General features: G+C 35.8%; 2 protein-coding genes across 2 annotated transcripts in view; one reads left to right on the plus strand and one right to left on the minus strand.

The window, feature by feature from the left end:
- LOC142345948 (uncharacterized) overlaps positions 1-13,886 on the plus strand; it is a 30,132-nt gene extending 16,246 nt beyond the window's left edge. The window contains exons 3-4 of the mRNA XM_075398414.1: positions 10,480-10,774; positions 13,498-13,886. Of these exons, the coding sequence (XP_075254529.1) occupies positions 10,480-10,774; positions 13,498-13,886 (684 nt within the window). The remainder of the gene's footprint in view (positions 1-10,479; positions 10,775-13,497) is intronic.
- Positions 13,887-17,124: 3,238 nt separating this feature from the next.
- Positions 17,125-22,241, minus strand: part of LOC142345949 (neuronal acetylcholine receptor subunit beta-3-like) — a 48,457-nt gene continuing 43,340 nt past the window's right edge. The window contains exons 6-7 of the mRNA XM_075398415.1: positions 19,430-19,553; positions 17,125-17,477 (exon numbers count right to left, since the gene is read on the minus strand). Of these exons, the coding sequence (XP_075254530.1) occupies positions 17,125-17,477; positions 19,430-19,553 (477 nt within the window). The remainder of the gene's footprint in view (positions 17,478-19,429; positions 19,554-22,241) is intronic.

The following is a 22,241-nucleotide window of genomic DNA, read 5'->3' on the forward strand; positions in this document are numbered from 1 at the left end:
TAAATTGATTCGATTTTTGATATGATGCGCGGCAACGAAACAATACAAGAAGCAGTTTTGGTCAAAATGGTTTTGTATGTTGAGCAATGAACGGCATTCGTTCAGGAATTCAGGTAGTGCTATATATGACGATGCATGCACGGGGGCAGAGGCGGCTATCTTGGTTTCCAGTCTGTTTACTTTGGGTAAAATCCATCCACTGCCTTGTGACGAAAACATGAAGAGAATATTCAACATCTTGTTGAACATCTTCTAAAAATCTTCGTTTGAGAGTCCGTCCAAGTATACTGTAGTCATTTCAGAGCTAGCAAAGATTTTGATAGCTTGTTCTTCGTTGTCATTTTCGTTTCTTTCTTTGTAGAGATCCAGAGATACAACAAACTGAACGTTTTTGGCTGCATTCGAATCTTCGCTGTTTATAAGGTCAGTTATGTTGTCTCTATTGTTCAGCATGAACTCCATGAGATCTTGTTAGTCCTCCGTTCCATCATGAGTGAAAAGTTGCAGTACTCCTTGAAAGGCGGATTCTGTTGGTCTTCTGCTTGTTTCACCAGTTATCGAGGGCATTCCATATTGATCTCTTATGTGTGTGGCAAAGCGATCAGCAGAATCAAAGCCAATGTAGCAGTAGAGACAACACTGTACTAACGGGTTATGTCGGTTTCCGAAATGTTGTTCGAGAGTTCACAGCGGTACACTGGCACTCTGACCTCATCTGGATGCAAGTTACTTTGTTAACGATTGCGGTTGGTGCGAAATGTGAATTTGGCGTTACAAAATTTCCCCGAGAAACTCATAGTTGAATCAAAACGAAAATTCTAGGGACAAAGTTTCTTTCCAATTATTTAACTAAATGATTACAACTTACAACAGAGGAATTTGACAAACTTATGAAAAAAAGTGGCAGGATACGAAACTCGGTACCAGAGTCAGAAGGGAAAAAAGAGACTTCTTTTGCTAAAAAACCTGTCGCTAAAAAACTTAAGCTAGCTGAAAAAGATTCTGGATACGAATCCGCGTCCTCATCCTTGGATGCTTCAGCAGATTAATCACAATGGTTGAAGCAATGTTTTAACGATCGCCAGGTTACTTCAAACAATTTCAGAAGGCGTTCAAATTCTCAGTTTGTGATGAAAAACCGGAGTTAAAAGGTGTAAAAAATTTTGCTGTCTGTGTTCATTTTGAAAACCTGTTTTGCACTTTGAAAACTAACCATTACCATGTTTTGATGGATACATCAGACGTGACAAAGTCTTCAGACAAATCGAGGTTTAAAAAAGGAAACAGTGCTTTGTCTGTACACGACATTCAAGATTTTGTTTGCCAATTCAAATACCCTAGAGCTGAATGGAGAAATTTTTCAAAAGTTTGTTTTGATGGTTGAATACAACAAAAATTTGAGCATAGACTCCCACTCAATTCAGAAACTGTTGCCAAACTTCTCTAACGTAGCTGCTAATCAAAAGCTCAACAACAACAGCAGCAACGTGACTTTGAATGAAGACAATCAATGACGACTACAGCAAGGAAGCAGCGCACAGTTTGAACTCCATCAAAAGTCATTGAAAAATTGTTTTACAAAGTCCAATAACCAAGAAACTCAAACTGATAGCTTTGCAAGTGAATCTCTTAAGATAATTCAAAATATCTTGTCTGGGCAACACTCAGGTGCTTTCTGCCAAATAATGGACATTTTTCTGAGCGGAAATGGTAATTTGCTTGTTGATACTGATGTTTTGTTTGTACGCATACTGTATGAGAGAAATTAAAATTTTGAGAAAAAAACTTTATTCAACTAAGCCGAATTTTAGTAGAGTTAGTTAGAGCATCATATGAAGCGCGAATCGAATCAAATCAACATCACTCATTTTTACATTTTCTGTTTTGTTATAAATATAATGAGCAACATAAGTACAAAATAAGCCACACAAAAATGGAGTTTTGTGTTTGTATAGGTTGATTTCTAAGCAATTCATACACGTTTTGAATATCAAGCGCAGCAGAGGCAAGTCTGTTGTACAAACATTTGTATGATGTTAGTTTCTGTCCATGCGGATTAGGAAAAAAATAATTGCCATTCTTCCTAAACAAAACTGTCCAATGTGTTCCAATAGAATCAAATCTCGAGACATTTACAATAATGAATCTGTTCTGTGATAGTTTCAAGGGAAAATTATCAGATGCAAAGACACCACAAAATTTGTACTTTAGAAGTTTACATGCTTGAATCAGGCTGTTTATTTCGTCTGCATCAATTAGTTTGTCAGAATATGATTTTTCGAAAATTTCCGAGCCAAATCGATGAAAAAAGAACTCGCTTTTTCACCAAAAATGAAAATTTCTATATTACTTGGCAAGGCAGCTGAAAACTTGAGTTCAAATGAAATTGAACAATTGGTGAGTTCAGAGTGAATAAAATCATGCGACGCCTGCTGAGTGCTAGTGAGACCAAGCACCATAATAAAATGGCTCGGGTACTCAGAAAATTTAATTCCATGACTATTGTCAATATAGGCTAAGTCTGACATTGTGTAGAAATATAAGCGTTTTTCATCAGTTGTATTTATTGGACTGTCAGCAACAGGAAGTCCATTTCGGTAAATACAAATCTGCTCCAAATTTAATTTACTAAGTATTTAATTTTTAAGTGGAAAGGATTGAGTTGTTTGCTTCCTAAAAATATTTCACTTGTGTTAAGGCATATAGCTAGACGTCGAATTGGCTGCCTGTTGAAAATCTCCTCTTGTTTCCAGCTTTGGAAGCCAGTGGAAGCAGAAAACGTTTAGTTATGGTCTATAAATACAGATAGGACGCTGGACTTGATAGTAAAGTTTTTCAATCGCAGAAACCACGTCATTTTTCTCACATTCAAATTAGCTTCTATGATTTTTACTTTGTAGGATTTTTCAGCATCGTCGGAAATTGTGAAATCATCTATTGATCATCAAAAAGAAACTCGCAGCGTCACAACACTCAAATTATTTTGATAGCAAGTAAAAAAAATCTGCATTTACTTTTCCATAAAAAGTACATTCGGCAGATTGTCTAACCAAAGCTTTTCGTCTGTTAACTTCAGCTGCCGGAATTGCCCCGGGGTTCTCTTTGTATGAATAATCTTGACATGCCAACCAAGTTGCTTTAGCATCTTTGTTATGAGAAACTTCAGTTTCAATGAAACTTTTGTAGGCATAATTTACATTTGCTTTTGAAATTTTTAATCCGTTGGCAGATACTGTGCAGTCGGAAAAGAGCGAACGTAAAACATTATTGCAGAAGTGAGGGGCGTCTGTTTTGGTTACGTCTGCTGCAGCTCAAGCGTCATATTTCATATCGGCTTCAGAACCTTAAACTATCTTGCATTTGATTTCCAGGAATATTGTTTGTAAGTCAATAAAATTATTTCTGTCTCTAGCAACCTCAAATTCGAGCGTGGGTCCGTTAGGCTGTACACCGGCCCTACTTTTTGACAAAAACTACCATCAAAAGTTACAAGAAACGCTGGTTTTTCAAACAAATCCAGGGAACTATGTGTTGCATCTGTTGGTAAGATATTACCGATCATCTTTAACTCTAGCAAAGAAATCCGGCCGACTTCTTTTTGGCTGTTTGTTTTTTGAAATGACAAACATTCTCATATTAGTACTTTTTCTAGCTTTTGAACCAGAACGTTTAGACCGTCTCCGATTCATTCGGTTTTGTCGTCTCATTCGCGGTGCTAGTGAGCCTCCTGTTTGCTTTTTGAGTGTATTCGAAATAGTGTTTTTCAACGCCTGCTTTGCGGATTTTTTTTTGCTGACAATATCCACTAACTCTGGTACACTTTGTAAAGGAAGTTCCTTTGCGACAAGGTTTGCTGCGAGTAGAATGAATTTTGGTGTAAGCGGTAAGGCGATTCGACCTATGCCACTTGCTAAAGCTCCAAAGCCGCTTCCTCTTTTTATATAGTGTCCAGAAAAATAAGGCAACGAAGACGCTTGATTGGTATAGTACGATTCCATTGTTTTAATCACCAAATTTTTTGAACTGTATCGTCAATATTACTTTACCGGTCCCTGAAAAGTGGACTAATTGACCTGTTTCGGTACGTAACTCTGTGCAAATTGATTGAATCTTATTTGAAAGTAGTTTTTTATAGTGCAAATTTGAAAAAAACTATTCTATGTGTTGGTTCAAGTTCACACATGCTACCGTTTTTCAGAGGTTGTTTTGAATCAATGACGCGTAATAACGGTGCATTTGCATCACCAACATACTGATACTCGATAATGTTTGTGTAAATGATTATTAGGTGCTTTCCCCAAGCACAGATCAGCAGGGAATTCTCCATAATAAGATTTCGTCTCATCGCTCTTCATTAATTTTTTGATGTAGCTGTATTCATTTTGTACCCAATATGTACACCATGTTCTTCTGGAATTCCTGTAAAATCCACAATACCGGGTATTTCTTCACTAGGAAAATTGATTCCCTCATTTTTACCAAAGTAATTCGCATTTTCCAATACTCTTGATTTCGCGAAACAGAAAATTTGGTAATCCAACTGTTCGCTTGATAGTAAGTAGAAGTTGAGCAACAGTGTCAAAGTTTCCAGTAATGAAAGAGAATTTTTCTCCACTGTAAGGTCGAGAAATGACATTGGCATCAGATGAGATTCATTGTGAGTCCTCGTAACCCGTAAGACTATATGCTATCAAATCTCCATTCACAACATGCTGAATTTTGGTCCAAAAATATTTCACTTAGACCTACCCTCCAATCTCCAGATAGTTGAATTTCGTCGTTGAAACAGTTTCTGAACGAAGCTAGTGCGTTTTGATCAAAGATCTCCATCGGAGCGCTAGAAATAACATGTATCGTAAACTCGTCGTTGAATCGTTTACTTCTAATTTTTCAGAGGAGACTCTCGTACTAGTTGATGTTCGGGTTGATAAAATTCACCCTGGATAACTTCCTTATCCGCATCAATAAGAGAATACGTGGGAGGATGCAAAGTCGGGATAGATGCGATTTCAAATACCTCGTCAGTAAACGACTGTTTGTAGCCCTTCCCTAAAGTCTCCTCTTTTTTCACTATGCGCACAAAATCACCAACAAAAAATTTGGGTTTTTGAGAATTTGCTGTATTTGCAGTCAAGGACACAAGCCTGGGAACGTCTCTTTTTGTGACTTTGTTCGGAGCCAGCTTTATCGTTCGATTTACTCTAGAATTAATTGTTTTAACAAACGCATCTAATTTGTCTAGATATGAATCAGTCCACTTTTCTTCTTAATATCTGTAGATTATGATTTTCAAAGAGCGTATATTTCTTTCCGCAAAAACAGATTTTTTCTCACTGAACATACTGTATAAATGAATTCCGCGCTCAGTGCATAGGGCTTTGAAGGCACCTAGGAAATCTGTACCACCATCATCACCCGAAACTTTCTCAAGAAGTTGTTTATGCTTGATCATCTTTTTGATGACCTGTGCTGTCTCTGTGGAATATTTCGTTTTCAGTGGCTCAACCCTGAGATATCTTGACAAAAAGTCAACAGCCACAAGCAGATATTTTACACCACGGTTGTATTAGGCAAGTTTATCAACATATGCTAGATCAAAAGACCAGATCTCACTTATGTCCTTAACAACAACTTTAAGCCTTGGAAAGCTGAGGCGACGTGAACAGTATTTGATGAAAGATGGTTTTGTTTTCTGATACATTTTAATTCTCTTCACTGACAATTTACTCAAATTTTTCAATCTATTTGCGCTTCCAAATGACGCAGGGCCGTTTAAATGGAGACTGTCAAGTTTTCGCACATCGTCAATAGATATCCCCGTCTTTTCTACGCGCCTATTCCGCTGTCTTCTCTTTACTTTCATCGACTCTAGGCTTTGCGTTTTTTCCTTTGGTTCAGATGGTCTTCCTTCTTGCTCTTTTTTTTGTTTTTTACTTTGGTTGTCTTGATGCACTTTTCTTTTCATCTTCACTGTAAAACTGATCTACAAGTTCACTCATGATTTTGGAATGCTTTGACAAGTCAATTTTTTTGTGGGTTGTTGTAAATTGTACAAAAAGCTTCTTACATCTCCTCCTTGAGCTAATTGTTAATGTTCAGAATGTTAGTCTCCTAACTAATAGAAACACTATTTGATTTGAAAATTTTTTTTAGGATAATTGCAGCTCTTTTGGTTTTGTTTTCCTTCAATAGTTTCAGTTCTAACATTATTGAGTCGAATGCTGAATCCCTCTTTTTTTCACTATTGGCTCTATTTCACTGTCACCACTAAAAAAAGGATTCGGTTCTTAAATCGTCTGCATCACTTGTTTCATCACCGCTACTCTTTGTTCCCTTGATCGGCCTATCAGTGTCAGTGTCCAGATCTTGTACTTTTTTCTCATTATTTTGTTCAGAATTCGGATTAGAGCTCTGTAGTAGTGCTAACTGAGTTGATTTTTGCTGATACATTCGATTATCAAATATTTCTTCCTTGGTTGGGTTTTTTGAATTGAACATTCTTTTGGCGATCAAAACAAACTCTTCTACATGCATTATTCGACCTTCAAGTAAAAATAGCATGACAATCCCAACGCTCGAATGAGTTCTGGTTTTTTGGCTAAAACGTTTTGCTTTTCCTCCAAACTTATTTCCTTTGATAATAATTGTTGAAATGATTTCTCCTGATTTTTAAGTAACTGCTTGTTCACTGGAACGTTGCCATTGGTCACATTGAGCAAACACTCACAGAGAAATTTCATAAAGCTATTTGGTGCTTGTTTGAGGAACTTTCTCAAATTGCTCTCGGACTGCTCGAGCATTTGTTTTAGCATACATAACTCTTTCTCTCTCATCTGTCAAAGTAGTGAAAACCGCTTTGGAGGACGGTAGATAAAAAATTGTTGGACCTGGTTGTACAATATTTGAACAATAACGCAATGAGTCTCATATTTTTGGATCTAAGTCAATGAGTAAGTGAAGTGTCCAAGAGGTTGTTTTGTCACAAATTCATAGCTTTCTTTCAAAAAAATTGTATTGTTCAACTGTTTTCCAACAAAAGCGATCTGTTGTATGTCTCTAGGTTATTTGAACAAAATGATATGGGCTGTGTTCAGATCAATTGTTCGCGCCCATTTACTCTGTTGAAATAAATTATGCTTAACATAGATCACACTAATATTTCTATGGCGTCCGGCAGTTGCAAGTTTTGAAAATTCTTTGTCATTGCAAATTTCTTTAGACGAATTGTCAAACACAAGCAAACAATTTTCCAGCTAGGAAATGAATTCGAATCCAGAAAACTTAGTGAAAATATGTTCACCTTACGCTCTATTGTGCTGAACTTTGGCTGCTCGTGTTGATAGAAGTAGTAAATAGAACTAAACTTTGGATATAACTAAATTGTTTCTCAATAACATTTGAAATATAATTTCTGTTTTTCCACAACACGACGGACGGACCACAAACAGCCATAAAAAGCCTATCGCTAGTGGATATTATTTTGTTTTTAGCTTTGTATTTGGAAGGCCATAGCCAACTGTGCACGAAAGCAATGAAAACCAAAATGTTGATTCTTCACAATCAAGTTGGGAAAACACAAGCTTGGTTAAAGACACTACGATAAGAAAAAGTATTACTAAAATTTGAGTAAAATAGACGACTTCGGAACGTGGTAGCCTAGAATTAAAAAACTTCCACGAACGCTTCTCTAGATTTTCCTCATCAAAGACTAAAGCATCCCAACCCCCTGCATTAGCGGAGTCTATCTGGTCTTCTTTAACACTCAATTGAAAATAAATTATTTGCAAACATGAATTAACATACAGTTATTTTTAGTTTAAATTGCTTTATTATTAGTCTCTCGTTCAATCCAAAAGAATTCATAAGTAGTATATCTAGAGTCTTTGTCGTCTTTTTTGTAAGTCACTTTATAGTTTGCCTGCATGCCGTAACCACTTCCAAGGTAGACAATAGACTCCACGTTGCCTTCACTGACCAACATTTTAATTTCATCAGGGAAATTCTCATCGTCCAGAGGTACTTGAACTGCTGCTGGCCACGTGGGCGTAGGTGAAGGGGTTAGGTTTAATTTTCTCATTTTCTGTTGTAACGACATGGTACATTTGAAGAAATATTTTTCAAGTAATAAAAAATATTTCTTCAGCGTCTCCATTTCTTTAGTTTTGCAGAGAATCTGTTGTGTTCGCAGAATATTTTGTCATCGTGATTCTATTTTCTCTTTTTTAATAAAGTCAATGTCAACTGATTATCATTCGTTATGTAAATACATACTGTCAAACTTGGAGATAAATTCACTGGAAGAACTGACGGAGCTGCCTTCTCCACTCGACGGCTCATTGGATGGCAGAGAGATCCAATAGAAATACAATTGCGCTTTCCTTTTAGCACAATGTTTCCTCTTTTGCTTTTCCTGTAGGTAGAAAGAGTGCAGAGCGCAAGTAATATTATCAATTGGCAATTTAATATCTTCAACTCTCGGACATAGGAGAGTTCCCAAATCTATTACCTCTTTCTGCAAGAGAGTTTGGAGTGATTCTGTTCTCTTCCCCTTTGGCATAAAATTTCCCTAACGGAAACGGAAATTTAATGGCGACAAAAATTTGTCAGAGAAACCAAAAAGGATAAGTACCGCTGTTCCAAGACAAACCATGTAAAAATTTAGTAACCCACTTCTGAGATCTCCTGTCACTAGCCGAAAGTGAGTTGTAGGAAACTGGCGGAAGAAAAAGAATTGTGTCCGAATAATTATTTTAAAAAAGCGATAACTCTTTTATTATAAAACCAGTTTTCTTGTAACAAAAACCTTCGAAATCGAATATCACTATTTCTTGTTTCAGCATTCCAACAAAGTGAACAAATTGTTTTAGAACGTCTTCACAAACAAACAAAAAGCCAATCCCGTGATGTGACCCAAATACTCGTTCGTAATTGGACAAGGTAACACATAGGAGTATCCAGGGCCTTTACGACTCTACTCTGCTATAAAACCCGATGCGTCGTGGAGTATTGTATGAAGTCGCAGTATTTTGAACGATTTGAAGTAGTTGTCCAGCGACGAATTATCAATTACAATTAGACCGCCATGCGGTCTCAGCTTCAATGCTGCCTCCAAATCAATATCAGGATCAAGGTATTGACAAGCAGCTAGAAAATACAGAAAGCTTTCACAGTACTTTGGATAATTGTTTTTTATCTCCAGGTAAATTTCATGATTATTTTTTAGATCAATGGTTGCTATCGTTTTGGCCATCCTTTTCAACAAATTTTATTCTTGCAAAAAGAATCCTGTTCTTACCTCCTAGGATTGACCACTTGAGCTCTCAACCAAAGTATATTCACACAAATACATGTAGCGAAAATACCACTAACATGAAGGATCTTCCCTCTCTCACACTCGCGAAATATATATACCAACAATAAGCCGCCAGACAAATACATAAAGCGCAATTACCACTTTCGTAACATAAAAGATCTCCCCTAAGGTGTCAGTGATCCCCTCTGCCGAACGGATCTCCAAACGATTCCCCCGATCTTCCTGTATATATACGATACTACTAATATGAGTAAAGACATTTGAATAAACTGCTTTTTTCACGTTTTTTTTTTCAATAAATTTTTGAATCCTGCATTTTTTTAAAAGTAACATCGACCAGAAAGAAGGTTCAAGTTACGTATAACGTTTTCTATATTTATTCATTGCTTGTAAAGTTTTGATTCATAATTTAATTTTCAAACAATCTTTTAAAATGCAGATTATTATCAGGGAACTTTAAAATAAAAATTTTACAATTTAAAACTAACCACATTTTCGCCAATCTGTGTCAATTTGTCAGCAACATTTTTTTTTGACAAAATCAGCAAATTTATAAAATATTCAAAATTCTTGTGATTCAGAAGATTTTGCCTCATGTACAGTCAACTTTTCTTTGAACTAGAGAGCTTCGTTAAAAAATGATAATCTTTTCCATAAAAAACAGTTGAGACTTATTGATTTGTTTTTCTTATTTTTTTCTATAATTGACTGTCTTGGGTAACAAAGTTGTTGACTTTAATTTTTGCAGTTCGAAAAAAATTGTTCAGTTACTGATCAAAGTTACAGTCAATTATACACTGATCAGTCTCTAGATGGGTTATTATAGGACTCTAAATCAGAACTGTCTTTTACATTTTTTATGACGAAGGCAACACAACTTACAAGAAACTTTCGAAGCTTGAAGTTTCTATGCACTGTTTAATTGATTTAAAAAGGGGTTTTTCCATTTGTGCCTCCCCCCCCCCCCCCCTCCTCACCCAAATTTATTGGAGTCACATTATTTGCAAGTCCCGGAAGCGCACCTGCCATTGTTTACATAAAAGTTTACTGTGTAGTAGTACATGCTCTGCAACGAGAGCAGGGGAGAGGGGCATAAAGTACTGCGGAAGATTTGGGGGGGGGGGGGGGTTGCAGGGACAACGAAAAGGCCCTTTGATTGATTTTAGGCTCCTTTTTGGCACAGAGAACACTCATCGGCCAAACTTGTGAACAAAGTCACCGTTTTCATTGCTTTCTTCTTCTACTTGTTCACGCTGCCAGTTCTCTATTTCTACGACATCGTGCCAAAAGAAGATTCCAAATGTCTGGCAGATTGGGATAATTACCCAAAATTTTTTGGCTACTACGGAATGGCGACGAATTATGCCGTGTTCTCGGGGATTCCATTCGTGATCCTATTGGGCGCAAATTGGGTTTTCATCTCGGCTTTAATCAACAAACCGAGTGTTGAAAAGCCAAAGGGTAATGGTTGAGTCGGAAATCAAAGCTGTGCGAATTTGCTATTTTTATGATTGCAAACATATAAAAACAGTTTAACCACGTGGTCACAAAATAATTTTCCACTGAAATAAACAATTTTTCCATTTAATTGATCATGCATGGATAAGTCTTTGAAAATAATAATACATCAGAGATTTAGCAAAAATTCTATTAGCGGTTTTTTAATGCTAAACTGCTTGCCGCTTTTCTAAGATCGCTATCAATGGTCTCTTAGTGTCCCATTTGCTCAGCTTTTGTTGTCCACATATAGCCATCGAATAGCACTTGACATTTTGTTAATAACAAGGTTCAATTGAATATAAAATGACAAGACTCGATCTCCTCTGAGTTCCAAGATACGGGCAGCTTTGTGAAAGCATTAGTGTATTTTTCAAAATTAAAAATTTATTCTATTATTTTCATTCTTTTACCGAAATATAGGAGCTAATTTTTATCTTTTTTATTTAAAAAAATTTAAAACGAGTCCTAAAATTTGACAGACCGTCAATTTTCTTTTTTCACGACAAAAATATTCTCCTAAAATATTACTGGAGCTCGGTGAGAGAATATGTTAGAGCAAACTTTTCAGTCGGCTTGTTCTGGATCCTCTACTGGTATGCTTGAAAGTTGTCTTGGGCTGGGGGTCGTATGAGTTTGAAAAAGACAAGGAAAAAGTGATTTCAATAAATAAGAGGGAAGTCTTTCGTTTCCCCGTGAATTTTTTTGCTCCTTTACCCTGTGTGAATTAAATATCTTTTTGCAAAGATAATGGTTTGTATAAGCCAATAGAGATAGAACTGTTAACTCTCTCGTATGTATCCATATATATAACACACACACATAAATTTATATATATATATATATATATATATATATATATATAATATATGTGTGTGTGTGTGTATTAGTATGTATGTATGCACAAGAAGGCTGGGTTGTTCCGTGAGCGGCACAGAATTTTCGAGGTTTCTTTTGAAATAATTGCCAATTGATTCGATAAAGTGGATTACATAATTAACGGGAGAAAATTGTTTCAGTTTTTCTCAAGGTTTTTCTTGCAACATCCCTTAAACGGTGTCTTGATAAAACGAAGGAGTTGAAAAGCATGTAGAGTAGAATTCAAAATGAATATAAGCAGCTGTATAAACAAGCGGCGAAAGTAGGTGAAAATAGGTTAATCTGTTTTAGCAATTCGTAAATATGGCAGGACTATTACTGGAATACAACTTGAGCACCAAAAAACAACAAATAAAGCGCAATTCTCACTAACTGAGTAAATTCAGGACTACTGACATGTTCTGTCAAAGAAAAAGCAAATGTTGTTACATAATTGAGAAAAAGGCCCCAATTATTCAAACATGCTAATTTTGATAGCATCATAAAGGAGAAAAAACATTTAAAAAACTTAAAAACATTCTTCCTTAAATATAAAGCTCAGCATTAATAAAAGCTTAACTTTTTCATTCACATTTTATTAGATGTTTTTCTGAGATACTTTTAAGAGAAGACCTAAGAGATTATTTTTTCATTTTCAAATAAGCATCAAAATTAAAATAATGAAATCCTCAAAAACAAAAATTAAATTTGATTGAAGCATATGCTATGTACAGGAAGGGTCAAAAGGAAGGTGATATATTTTACTAGCACACTTCAGATCTTCAAAACGTTTAGATCACACTTCAGAACTTCTAAAAGTAAATAACTTTTCGGACAAAAAGACGAAAAGTTATTCAACAGCAAATTTATGAAAATAAGCTTATCTTTACAAAAAACATAATAATAGCGGCTTGAAAAAACGGAGTTGAATTTATTGAAAACTTAAAGAAACCAAAAGATTGAATTCTGAATTGTTTTAAATTGTTTTAACTTGAAACTCTGGAAACCTATAAACAACTCCGACTCCTCTGACTCCTCTCTTATCTCAGAAATAGCTTTTTTCGCACTGAAGCCTAATGTTTGTTGTTACCCGTGCCGCTTAGTTTGAATACCCGCTCTGCTTGCTGATGTACTCATCGGGCACATTTGATTTCCAGTTGACATGGAAATCATTAAAAATTATGAAGAGTTCTTTACAAAAGACCGCACCCAAAAACAATCTAAATTATATAAAATTTAAACTCAATGATATAAACAGCTGACTGAATACATGGAGCTTCTCCTAACAGCTATTAATCATTGTTGCTCTAAAGAATGACAGAAATCTGAGGAAAAAAATCTGATAAGTGGCATAGCAGGTGATCAAAGTTTACAGTCCAAAGAAATGTAAAAAAGCATCGGATTTTTTTTTCAAATCTCAGTATAGTCCAAAAAAATTGAAAATGCAGAATGAGTCATTGTCGATTGGTTTTCAGTCATTTGAGTAGTCATGTGGGTCAAGTGCAAGTGTCATTAAAAATTTCTCTTAGTTTTTCAGGTTTGATTTGGATTATTCTTATCATTTTTTTTTTCAAAATCTTTTTTTAGCAATTTACTATTGATAGACAGATTTCAAATAATTTTTCACTGTTTGTCATGACTTACAAAAAAGCTGGGCTAGCATAAAATTCGTTTTTGTCAGAAAATGTGGGAACAATGAAAAATAGCTTACAGATCAATAAGATTTAAATTGACGAACAACTTGAAACTCTAATGAAACATATATAGAGAAGTTTCATAATTCTAAATCATCTCGCGGTTTTGGTTTACCTTGTAATTTACGCAATTAGCCGAAAATGGGAACCAACGAAATGTGACCGAAGCACGAACAAAAGTTAAACGTCGCGATGACCGAAAAGAGAGGAACAAGAGAAGCTATGTCATAATGTTGATGTTTCTAACCGGTTCTTATCTCGTCTTCTCGGCAACCACAGCTGCGAACAACATTACTGCGATCCAGTCATTCGGAAAAGTTTCGGCTGATCAATCTGCATTCCGAATGATAATAACAGAAATCACACTGATTCTCAACAATTCTGTCAATTTTCTCTTCTACTTTATGAGCGGAAGTGTGTTTCGAAGCGCATTCAAGTCGGCAATTTTGAATCTGTTCGGGAAAAAAAGCCCGGCTGAGAAAAATAACCAATCGGTTACCGGGACTACAGCGACAAATCGATGATAATCGAACAATTGATAAATAACACAAAAAAGGTTGTTGTCGCCATCGAGAAGTTACCAAACGTCGAGGCGAAGCCGAGCTATTGAATAACTCCAAAAGGGCGATAACAGCCGTGTGATATTTTTTTAACATCAACTCTCGCTGTGATTACGCAAAAGTCATATAACGTTTGTCACTGGTGTAAAGTTGGTAACACTATTTTTTCTCGCGATTTTTTCTTCCCATTGTTTTAATATAACAGTGGCGAGAAAACTAGCAGAAAAAAATGCCTAATCTCAAAGAAAAGTTTCGCGACTTTTTCACATTTATGGATAAGTTATGAAACAGTTGTTATCGTAACGAGAGTTATTTAGAAAGTTTAGTAAAAAAAATTGTAGATATATTTTAATATTTTATCCAATTATCATAAGAAACAAAAAGTGCTATATGACAGTTTAAAAACAGCATTTCACGCGTTTTTAGAATTGTTTTGATTTGCTCGTGAGCAGGTTAATGCAGCGCATGCTTTGAATTGATACCCTGTAGAATAATTTAGCTTTTTGCTCCTCTCGTTTATCATTAAAAGTCGACCTAGTTATAATGATGTTGTTGCTTATATGTTTTATTGCGACTAAAGTGTTAAATTGAAAAACAAGGTAAATTAAAGTAGGCATAGAGTAAAAAGCATTGGGTAAAATGGCGGGTTGGGTAAAATGGCAGCTTTGGTATAACGACATTGGGTAAAATGGAATTGGGTAAATTGTCTTGACACCCAATTCTTCATAATTGCGAAAAACGCCATCATTACAATTGATCTGAAACAAAATTCGATTCATTTTGACATTGGAATTGTTGAGGTAGAAAGACGCTGGAATTTACCTCAAGGAAGCCCAAATTTGAAATAAACAACTGTCAATATAGTTTGAAAAATTTGTCAGCCCGACATCAAAAAGATCAGACAATAGTTTTTATGTAAAGACTAAACTCGACTTGTGAAAAGACCGAATCTCTTGAGCTATAATACTGGACAGTGTATAGTAAAAAATTTCTTCTTTATAAAGAAGAAATTATTTTAATATACATTGTCCAACATTACAGCTTAAGCAGAGATTCGTTGTTTTCATAAGTCGAATTTAGTTTTTACGTAAAAACTATCACTCGATCATAGTCTTTTGAAAGGTAAAGATGACAAATTTCCAGGGGGTATTCTGCCTGTTATTTATTTCTAATTTCTGGGTCGCAAAAAAATCGGAAATAATCTGAATTAAATAAAAAAGTTTTCAATGATGATCCGACTCGTGTTTTGACTGCTCTGTGAAAACTCAATACAAATATCGACCTAAAAAACTTTTTAAAGTCTATAGAATGGTTTAATAAGTCGATTTTTGTATTCAGTTTTCACAGAACCGTCAACAGACGAGTTGGATCATCATTGAAAACTTTTTTAAATTTGTTTACGATACATCGGTATATGATATAAAAACAAAGATTAAAGTACTTGTGGTTTGAATTACCATTTTGTTAAAACATTGTGAGACAATCTTGATAGTTTATGCATCATTGTTTACTTCAAAAGATGGAAAAACCTCGGTTTTGAAAGCCAATCAAAAAAAATGTGACAATAGAAGACTATATTTTTTTCTCAATTTGAGTTTTTAGCAAAAGTTTGCATAAACAACAACACAAATCTATATATGTATTGCGCAGTTTTTCTGTTTCTATTCTTTTAGAAAATTTTTGGTAGCAGTGAAATCTCATTTTTGTTTTTGAGTGCTATGGAAGTTTGTTTAGAAATCGTGCAAGACGTGAGCAAAATTTGCATACCTTAGGAAAGTACATATACCTTTAAAAAACAGTAAACCTACAGTTTAGAAGCACCCAAGCATGTGTTGTTCAAACACTTCAATAATCCTTTTCAATACAAGAGTAGACATCTGACTGACCAAGATATATCTTTTTGTATATAGACAGGATGACCAATCACAGACGCTAAAGTCTCAAAATGGAGAACGCTGATACTTTGATAGCCGACAAAGCGAATAGTTCAACAAATGTTTTCTTTCATTTTGAAAATATCATCTTTATTTACCACTATTGCCGGTATACAATAGCCAGCCACTAAATGCTGAAACAGCAGACATTTCAATTGAGAAAAAGAAAAGAAAGTTTGCAATTGCTAAGAAAGGCTATTGGGAAAATTTTTAATGCATTTGCGTTTTTATTATTTTCAAATTATATAACCCAAAATACAAGCAAACCACGGATAGACCTTTGGCATGCTAGTTGATAAAAACTGTGCCTCATATTTGCCGGCTTCCCGTGTTGAGGACAACGACGAAAAAATGACATTATTTTGTAAGAGATCGTAGTTTTCGTCGTTTTGTCGTCGTTTTCGTAGTTTTCATTAGTTTCCGTCGTTTAAGTCGTCTTTTAAGGGTAAGAAATAATCGTTTTTTCGTCGTTTTTTTGTCGTTTCTTACGTCGTTTTTTTTTAAAAAGAAATCGTCGTTTTTTGATCGTTTTTGTTGTCGTTTAATTGCTCTTGAACTAGTTTTTCTCTATTAGATCGTTTTGGCATGTTTCAATTATGACCTGATAGCGCAGTGGTGAGTGAATGAGGTATCTCAAGTTCAATGGTTCGAATCCCAAAGGGGATCACGTTTTTTCGTTGTTTCTTGAAAAAACGATCATTTCCAACATAAACATAACGACGAAATAACGAACAAAACGACGATTACCACGTAAAGGCTTTGATCGTTTTTTGTCGAATGAAAACGATTAAAAAATGACGATTTCTTACAAGTGAAAAACAAAATTCCTCAACACGGGTTACGAAGTACCGTTTTAAAAGAATAAATATACTTGCGCATTTTACGTAAATTGTCGCTAAATTTCTAATTTTTTGGTTGTCGGCTAAACGCCCTGTCGGCCAATACGGCCGTCTCCATCTCAATCATATTTGAGTTTCAAATGTTAATTAAGAGATAAACTCAGGTGATATACGACTATAATTTAATGATTATAACCACTCAGGTCACGGATTTTACTTCGAAAATGCATTTTTTGAATGGCAATGACTTGAAAATTTGTCAAAAATTTACAAAAATTAAAAAAATTGGGAGTATACTGAGTGATCAATTGTAACTGAAATCCCCAAAATCATAAAATCAACTCTGCATAGCAATAGTTTCCAAAAAAGTATTTTTCTTAAGTTTTTGTGAGTGATGGGGGGGGGTGGGGAGGGGGGAGGCACAGCTTTCTATTCTTTTATTTGCTCGTAGAAGAGGCATAGAACTGCTAAAAACACAACAACGTGCACGATTAGAACTGTGCGGTCCATGACTGAAGAAAGAGATCTCCATCGTTCAGCAAGTTTTTCCTCATGATTCAAGGTCGCATTAGTTTGTTCACGTCCGGCCGGAACATCATTGCCAACGCTCATTTCACGGTCCGAAGTTTGGCACGTTTTGTGAGCCCACAGATGTTTTTGAGAACTGCTCACTTGACTGGCATGCGGCTTTAAGCACAAAAAGAATAGCAGCTTTGACGAAATGAGACTTTGAATTCTGCTCGGCATTTCAAGTTGGGAGCAGTTAATGTGAATCGACACGACTAAAAGACAAAATTGGGGTCTTTCCCATTATAGCCCCCCCCCCCAGCTTAGTGGTCAGATAACCTATAACCCCCCCCCCCCCCAATCATGGTAAATATACCATAATGGGGGGCTATAATTTCATGGGGGGGTATAATGCGAAAGACCCCAAAATTGAACATTAAACAAACCAAATGAGGAGTTTTCTCATTATAGAACACGCACCTCCACGAAATTATAGCTATTGCCCCAATTATGGTATATGTTATTCATCATGATTGTGCGCGGGGGGAGGGAGGGGAGAAGGGACTATATGTAATATGCCGACTAAGCTGGTGGTGGTGGTGGTGGTGGTGGTGGGGGGGGGGTTAATAGGAAAGACAAAAGACACATACCCGTGTTGAGGAATTTTGTTTTTGACTTGTTAGAAATTGTCGTTTTTTTAATCGTTTGCTTTAAACAAAAACCATCAAAGCCCATACCTGGTAATCGTTGTTGTTGTTGTTGTAGCTGTCGCACAGAGCTGCAATTCGCAGGTAATTTTGGCGGGATACAGGCGCTTATTGCCGTTTTTAACTGGTACCCTAGATTGCATTTGTATCATAATAATAATAATAGGTATATTAGTCGTAGTGTGTGATTGCCTATCCACAACTTGCTTGTGGTGCGGCGACCTTTCTGCATCTATGCGAAGGTGAATGACATGCGATCCCCGGGTTAGGAAGACCAGGGACATCGTCAACATCAGGGGAAAGGGGAAGGAAGGCGGGTTTTTCTGTGCAGTACGAGGTAATTGTCGTTTTGTTTGTTATTTCATCGTTTTTTTTGTAAGAAATGATCGTTTTCCGTCGATCTTTTTACGTAAGGAATGATCGTATTTTCGTCGTTATTTTTTGTGAGAAATGATCGTATTTTCCGTCATTTGTAAAAAACGACGTAAGAAACGACAAAAAACGACGAAGAAACGATCATTTCTTACAAGTAAAAGACGACTTAAACGACGGAAACTAATGAAAACGAAGAAAATGACATCAAAACGAAAGCCTTGATACAAAAAATATAGTGGAAGAACAGCTACTCTTAAAAATATTGAATCAAACGCAATATACAAGTCAGCAGACTACATACGACCCTTCATTCTGATCAACTTAGATCTTGGAACCCAATGGTGGTGGTGGTGTTGGGTTGGGGGGGGGGGTATCAGCGCTGAACAATAGAAGCCACAAAAAGATCTCGCAAATTAGGCCTGCACACAGTTCTCGCGTACTAAAAAAAATGAAAATGACAAAATGGGAAAGGGGGCGTGCATGAATTCAAACTCACATAAAACCAAATCACTTGTGGCGGGGCAGCAAAAAATGCAATATGATCGAGATAAAATTACCCACGGACAGACGTACCAAACAATAATTTAGACTGGAATTCAATTTTGTGATTTGTAGCACTGTAGATAAACCATTTATGTCTCTTAGTTAAAACCATATTCACCTCCTCCCTCCCCCTCCCCCCTCCCCCTCCCCCTCCCCCTCCCCCCCCCCCACCCAACTCAAATAATGGACTAAGGAAACATAATATCTGTACCCAAAAGGCTGCGAACAGGCCGTAGTCCTACATGTGAAAAAACTGTGATCCGTTCTCATTGACAAAAAGTACATAATATAATTTTTGAAACTCAGTGGTCGATGAATTTTCATGCTCAAAATAATAATTTATTTGGTAAACTTTCTGTGTTTGAGGTCTCTTTCGTGACCTAATAAAATTGCGAAATTAGTTAACTAAATATCAACTAGTTAGCCAAGAAACTAACTAGAAATCCTGTAGAAGTAACACATTGAACCAATTCAAATTTCGAGAACCAACAATGACAGATAATTTAAACTGTAAAATTCCGATTTCAGTATTCCATCAATGCCATTTGAAAAAAAACAGCTACTTTGACTCTTTTTTTTAAAAAAATGTTTTTTTTGCTTACCTATCACTGCGCAGAAACATAGAAAGCTCATATGCAGTGTCACAGCCAGCACAAAGTAAGCCAGGAGAGGGAAGTTGAGAGAACTTGCCGGGAATACACTGGTCAGGGTTCCAAATGACACAACCTAAGGAACTGCTTCCCTCAGCCTCACCCCCCCCCCCCCCAAACACCCCCGGACGCAAAAATTCTGTTTTTGTTACCATGTCTACTCAATTTATTGATAATATGGATCCGGGCCAAAGAGTCAGCGTCGCTTAAGCACTTTTCTCACTCAAAAATAATTTATTGTTCGCAAGTAGAATGGACATTTGTTTGCAAAGCGTCTGGAATAATTCATTTAGCATAATACGGAATCTGCTCGACAGGTCATCAATAGGTCCTAGGGGTTTCTTTCATCACTAACTACATTTGTGAAACAATCAATGTGGTATTCTGTCCATAAAATTTCAGTTAAATATTTAAACAGTTCAAAAATGTGCAATACTTTTATGGAAAAAAATGATTGGATTCTCGTTCCGGTCAAGTTCACGCTGACTTAGGTTTATAGAAAAACTAAAAATTCGGGCTGTTTTTTTACTCTGATGGCAGAATTAGGATTTTGTTGCTTGTTCCATGGATTAGCACGCCATAACTCTCAACTGACTTAACATGAATTTTGTATGTTAATAACAAGTCATTTACTTTTAGCATTGATCAGAGCCACTATGATAATCGAGAGATTTTATTCATTTTTGAAAAACGAAAGTTTTTAATATGTTTGCCGAAAGTTAGATTATCTTTCAAACTATCCCTAAGTGTTTTAGTGGTGTAGAATTTTTCTAAACAGTTTTTGTGATGAACTCGTTCCTTTGGATTCCATGTTCATAAAGCTTGTCTTCTTTTTCAAGTTCTTTGTGGGTTTGTTGACTTCTGTAGAGTAATCACTAACAGGATATGGAAATTGACAGCTAGCTTCAGTTGTTGATTTTCTTTATTGTTTTACGATAGTATCGTCAGCATATAATGTCAAACTGTTCTGATTACGTAATCTTCAATTTCATAAATATACATATTAAGACAAAAATTGTTCTTCTATAAAATAAATTACTCTGTTATAAGACAAAAATGGTCCTAGAACTGGTCACTGCGGTACGGGGTATTAGATTTCAGCAAAATTTTGATTTTTAATTTTCTACAAAAGTTTCTCCGGCTTATAATATTAAACATTTCTGATTACAGTAACCGTCTCCGTCATTTGTATACATAAGACAAAGAAATGGTCCATGTACTGTTCTTTGAGGCAACCCTTGCACAATTTTAGCAAAATTGGAGTAAAGATTCTTGAATTTAGACAGTGTTGACTATCAAATCGATGAAAATCCAAAAGGTTTTGCATTTGACCCCTCACTTGAAGGTGCTCAGTTTAATTAGATAGATATTATGCTTAGCTGTATCAGATGTTTTATAAGGGAGATCAAAACAGTTTTTGATTCTGCAATACCATCTTCCCCATTTTGAACGACGCTCTCAAAGGTTTTCACTAAGACTTCAAAAGTGCTCTTTTTTGTGACTCTAAACTGAATTTTGTTTAATAAATTGAATTTTTCAAGAAAAGTTGGCCTACGTTAGACAACAAACTGATTGGTCGGTAATTTTCAGCAATATTGGTATCTGCCTTCTATTTCAAGGTGATGACTTTCCGTTCTTTAACCATCGGAAAACCAAAAAGGTCAAATCGGATTAAAAAGGAACTGTTTTTTTTTTGAATATAAAAAAAAATGAATTAATCGTAGCCTGAGCTCTACTTGTTTTCCTGGTTTTTAATCTTCTTGGCGACACTGTCTTTTGTCTAGTGTTCTTACTCAGGACCCAATCGGCTTATCTTATTTCTCTTTTTTGTGAAAAAATTTTGAAATATTTTGTCCCGTTGTGTGTTGAGGTGTTCTGTCGTTTTTTGTGCCCCCTTCCAAAGTTTTGATTGCTAAAAAAATGGAAGAAAATATTGAAAAAATTTTGTCAGTACTCCATGCGCTTTCAACAAAATTTTGCTCACGAGTTTTTCTCTTTTCTTGCGAATATGTTTTGTGGGTAATTCCTATTTCTGTTGTATTTCTCTTTTTTTGTTTTTTATTTCGCACACACCTTTAACATTAATTTTGCTTTTTACCGCAAGGTCTTTCTCAACTGAAAACTTTTAACTGATTGGTTTAGATTGTTTCTCTGGAACATAATATAGTATTTCATCATAAAGAATTTGTTCAATTATTTCATGGACCAAATCACGCTCCGGGAGATCCTGGTTTTTCTGAAAACACTGTAATTTGTGTTCCAGTGTGCGGACTGGATATTCTACTGCAATATTGTATTCTGGGCCAGCCCAATTTCTGTAGTACTGTTGCATTTTGAGCCCTGTTTCTTTGAGTCCATAACCTAGATCAGTATGAACCGTGTGATGATCAGATATAGTAGATTTTGAATGTTCACATGTACTTCTCATGAGCAACAGGCTACATCAATTCTGGCTGGAGAAAATATCGTCTCCCTGGTGATTTTTGTCATGCACAGTTTGTTACGATAATGGCTTCCGGGAAAACATTGTAATGTCAAAAATTTTACAGTCGATTTCAAGTGTCCAATCTATAAATCTCCACACATCAGATACATTTGTTTTGAATTAGGTGTCAGAATTTCAAAGTAATCTTAAACAGTTTTTGATAACTCGGCTGAAATTATGATGGAGATAAACAACAGTCGAAGCCCATTGCAGTTCCACCACGTCTCACTGTTCACAGTTGCATATTACTAACGGTTGGCAGCAATTAATAGATAAACG

Source organism: Convolutriloba macropyga, chromosome 9, assembly GCF_964194025.1.
Source record: "Convolutriloba macropyga chromosome 9, txConMacr16.3, whole genome shotgun sequence".
NCBI classification, from domain to species: Eukaryota; Metazoa; Xenacoelomorpha; order Acoela; family Convolutidae; genus Convolutriloba; species Convolutriloba macropyga.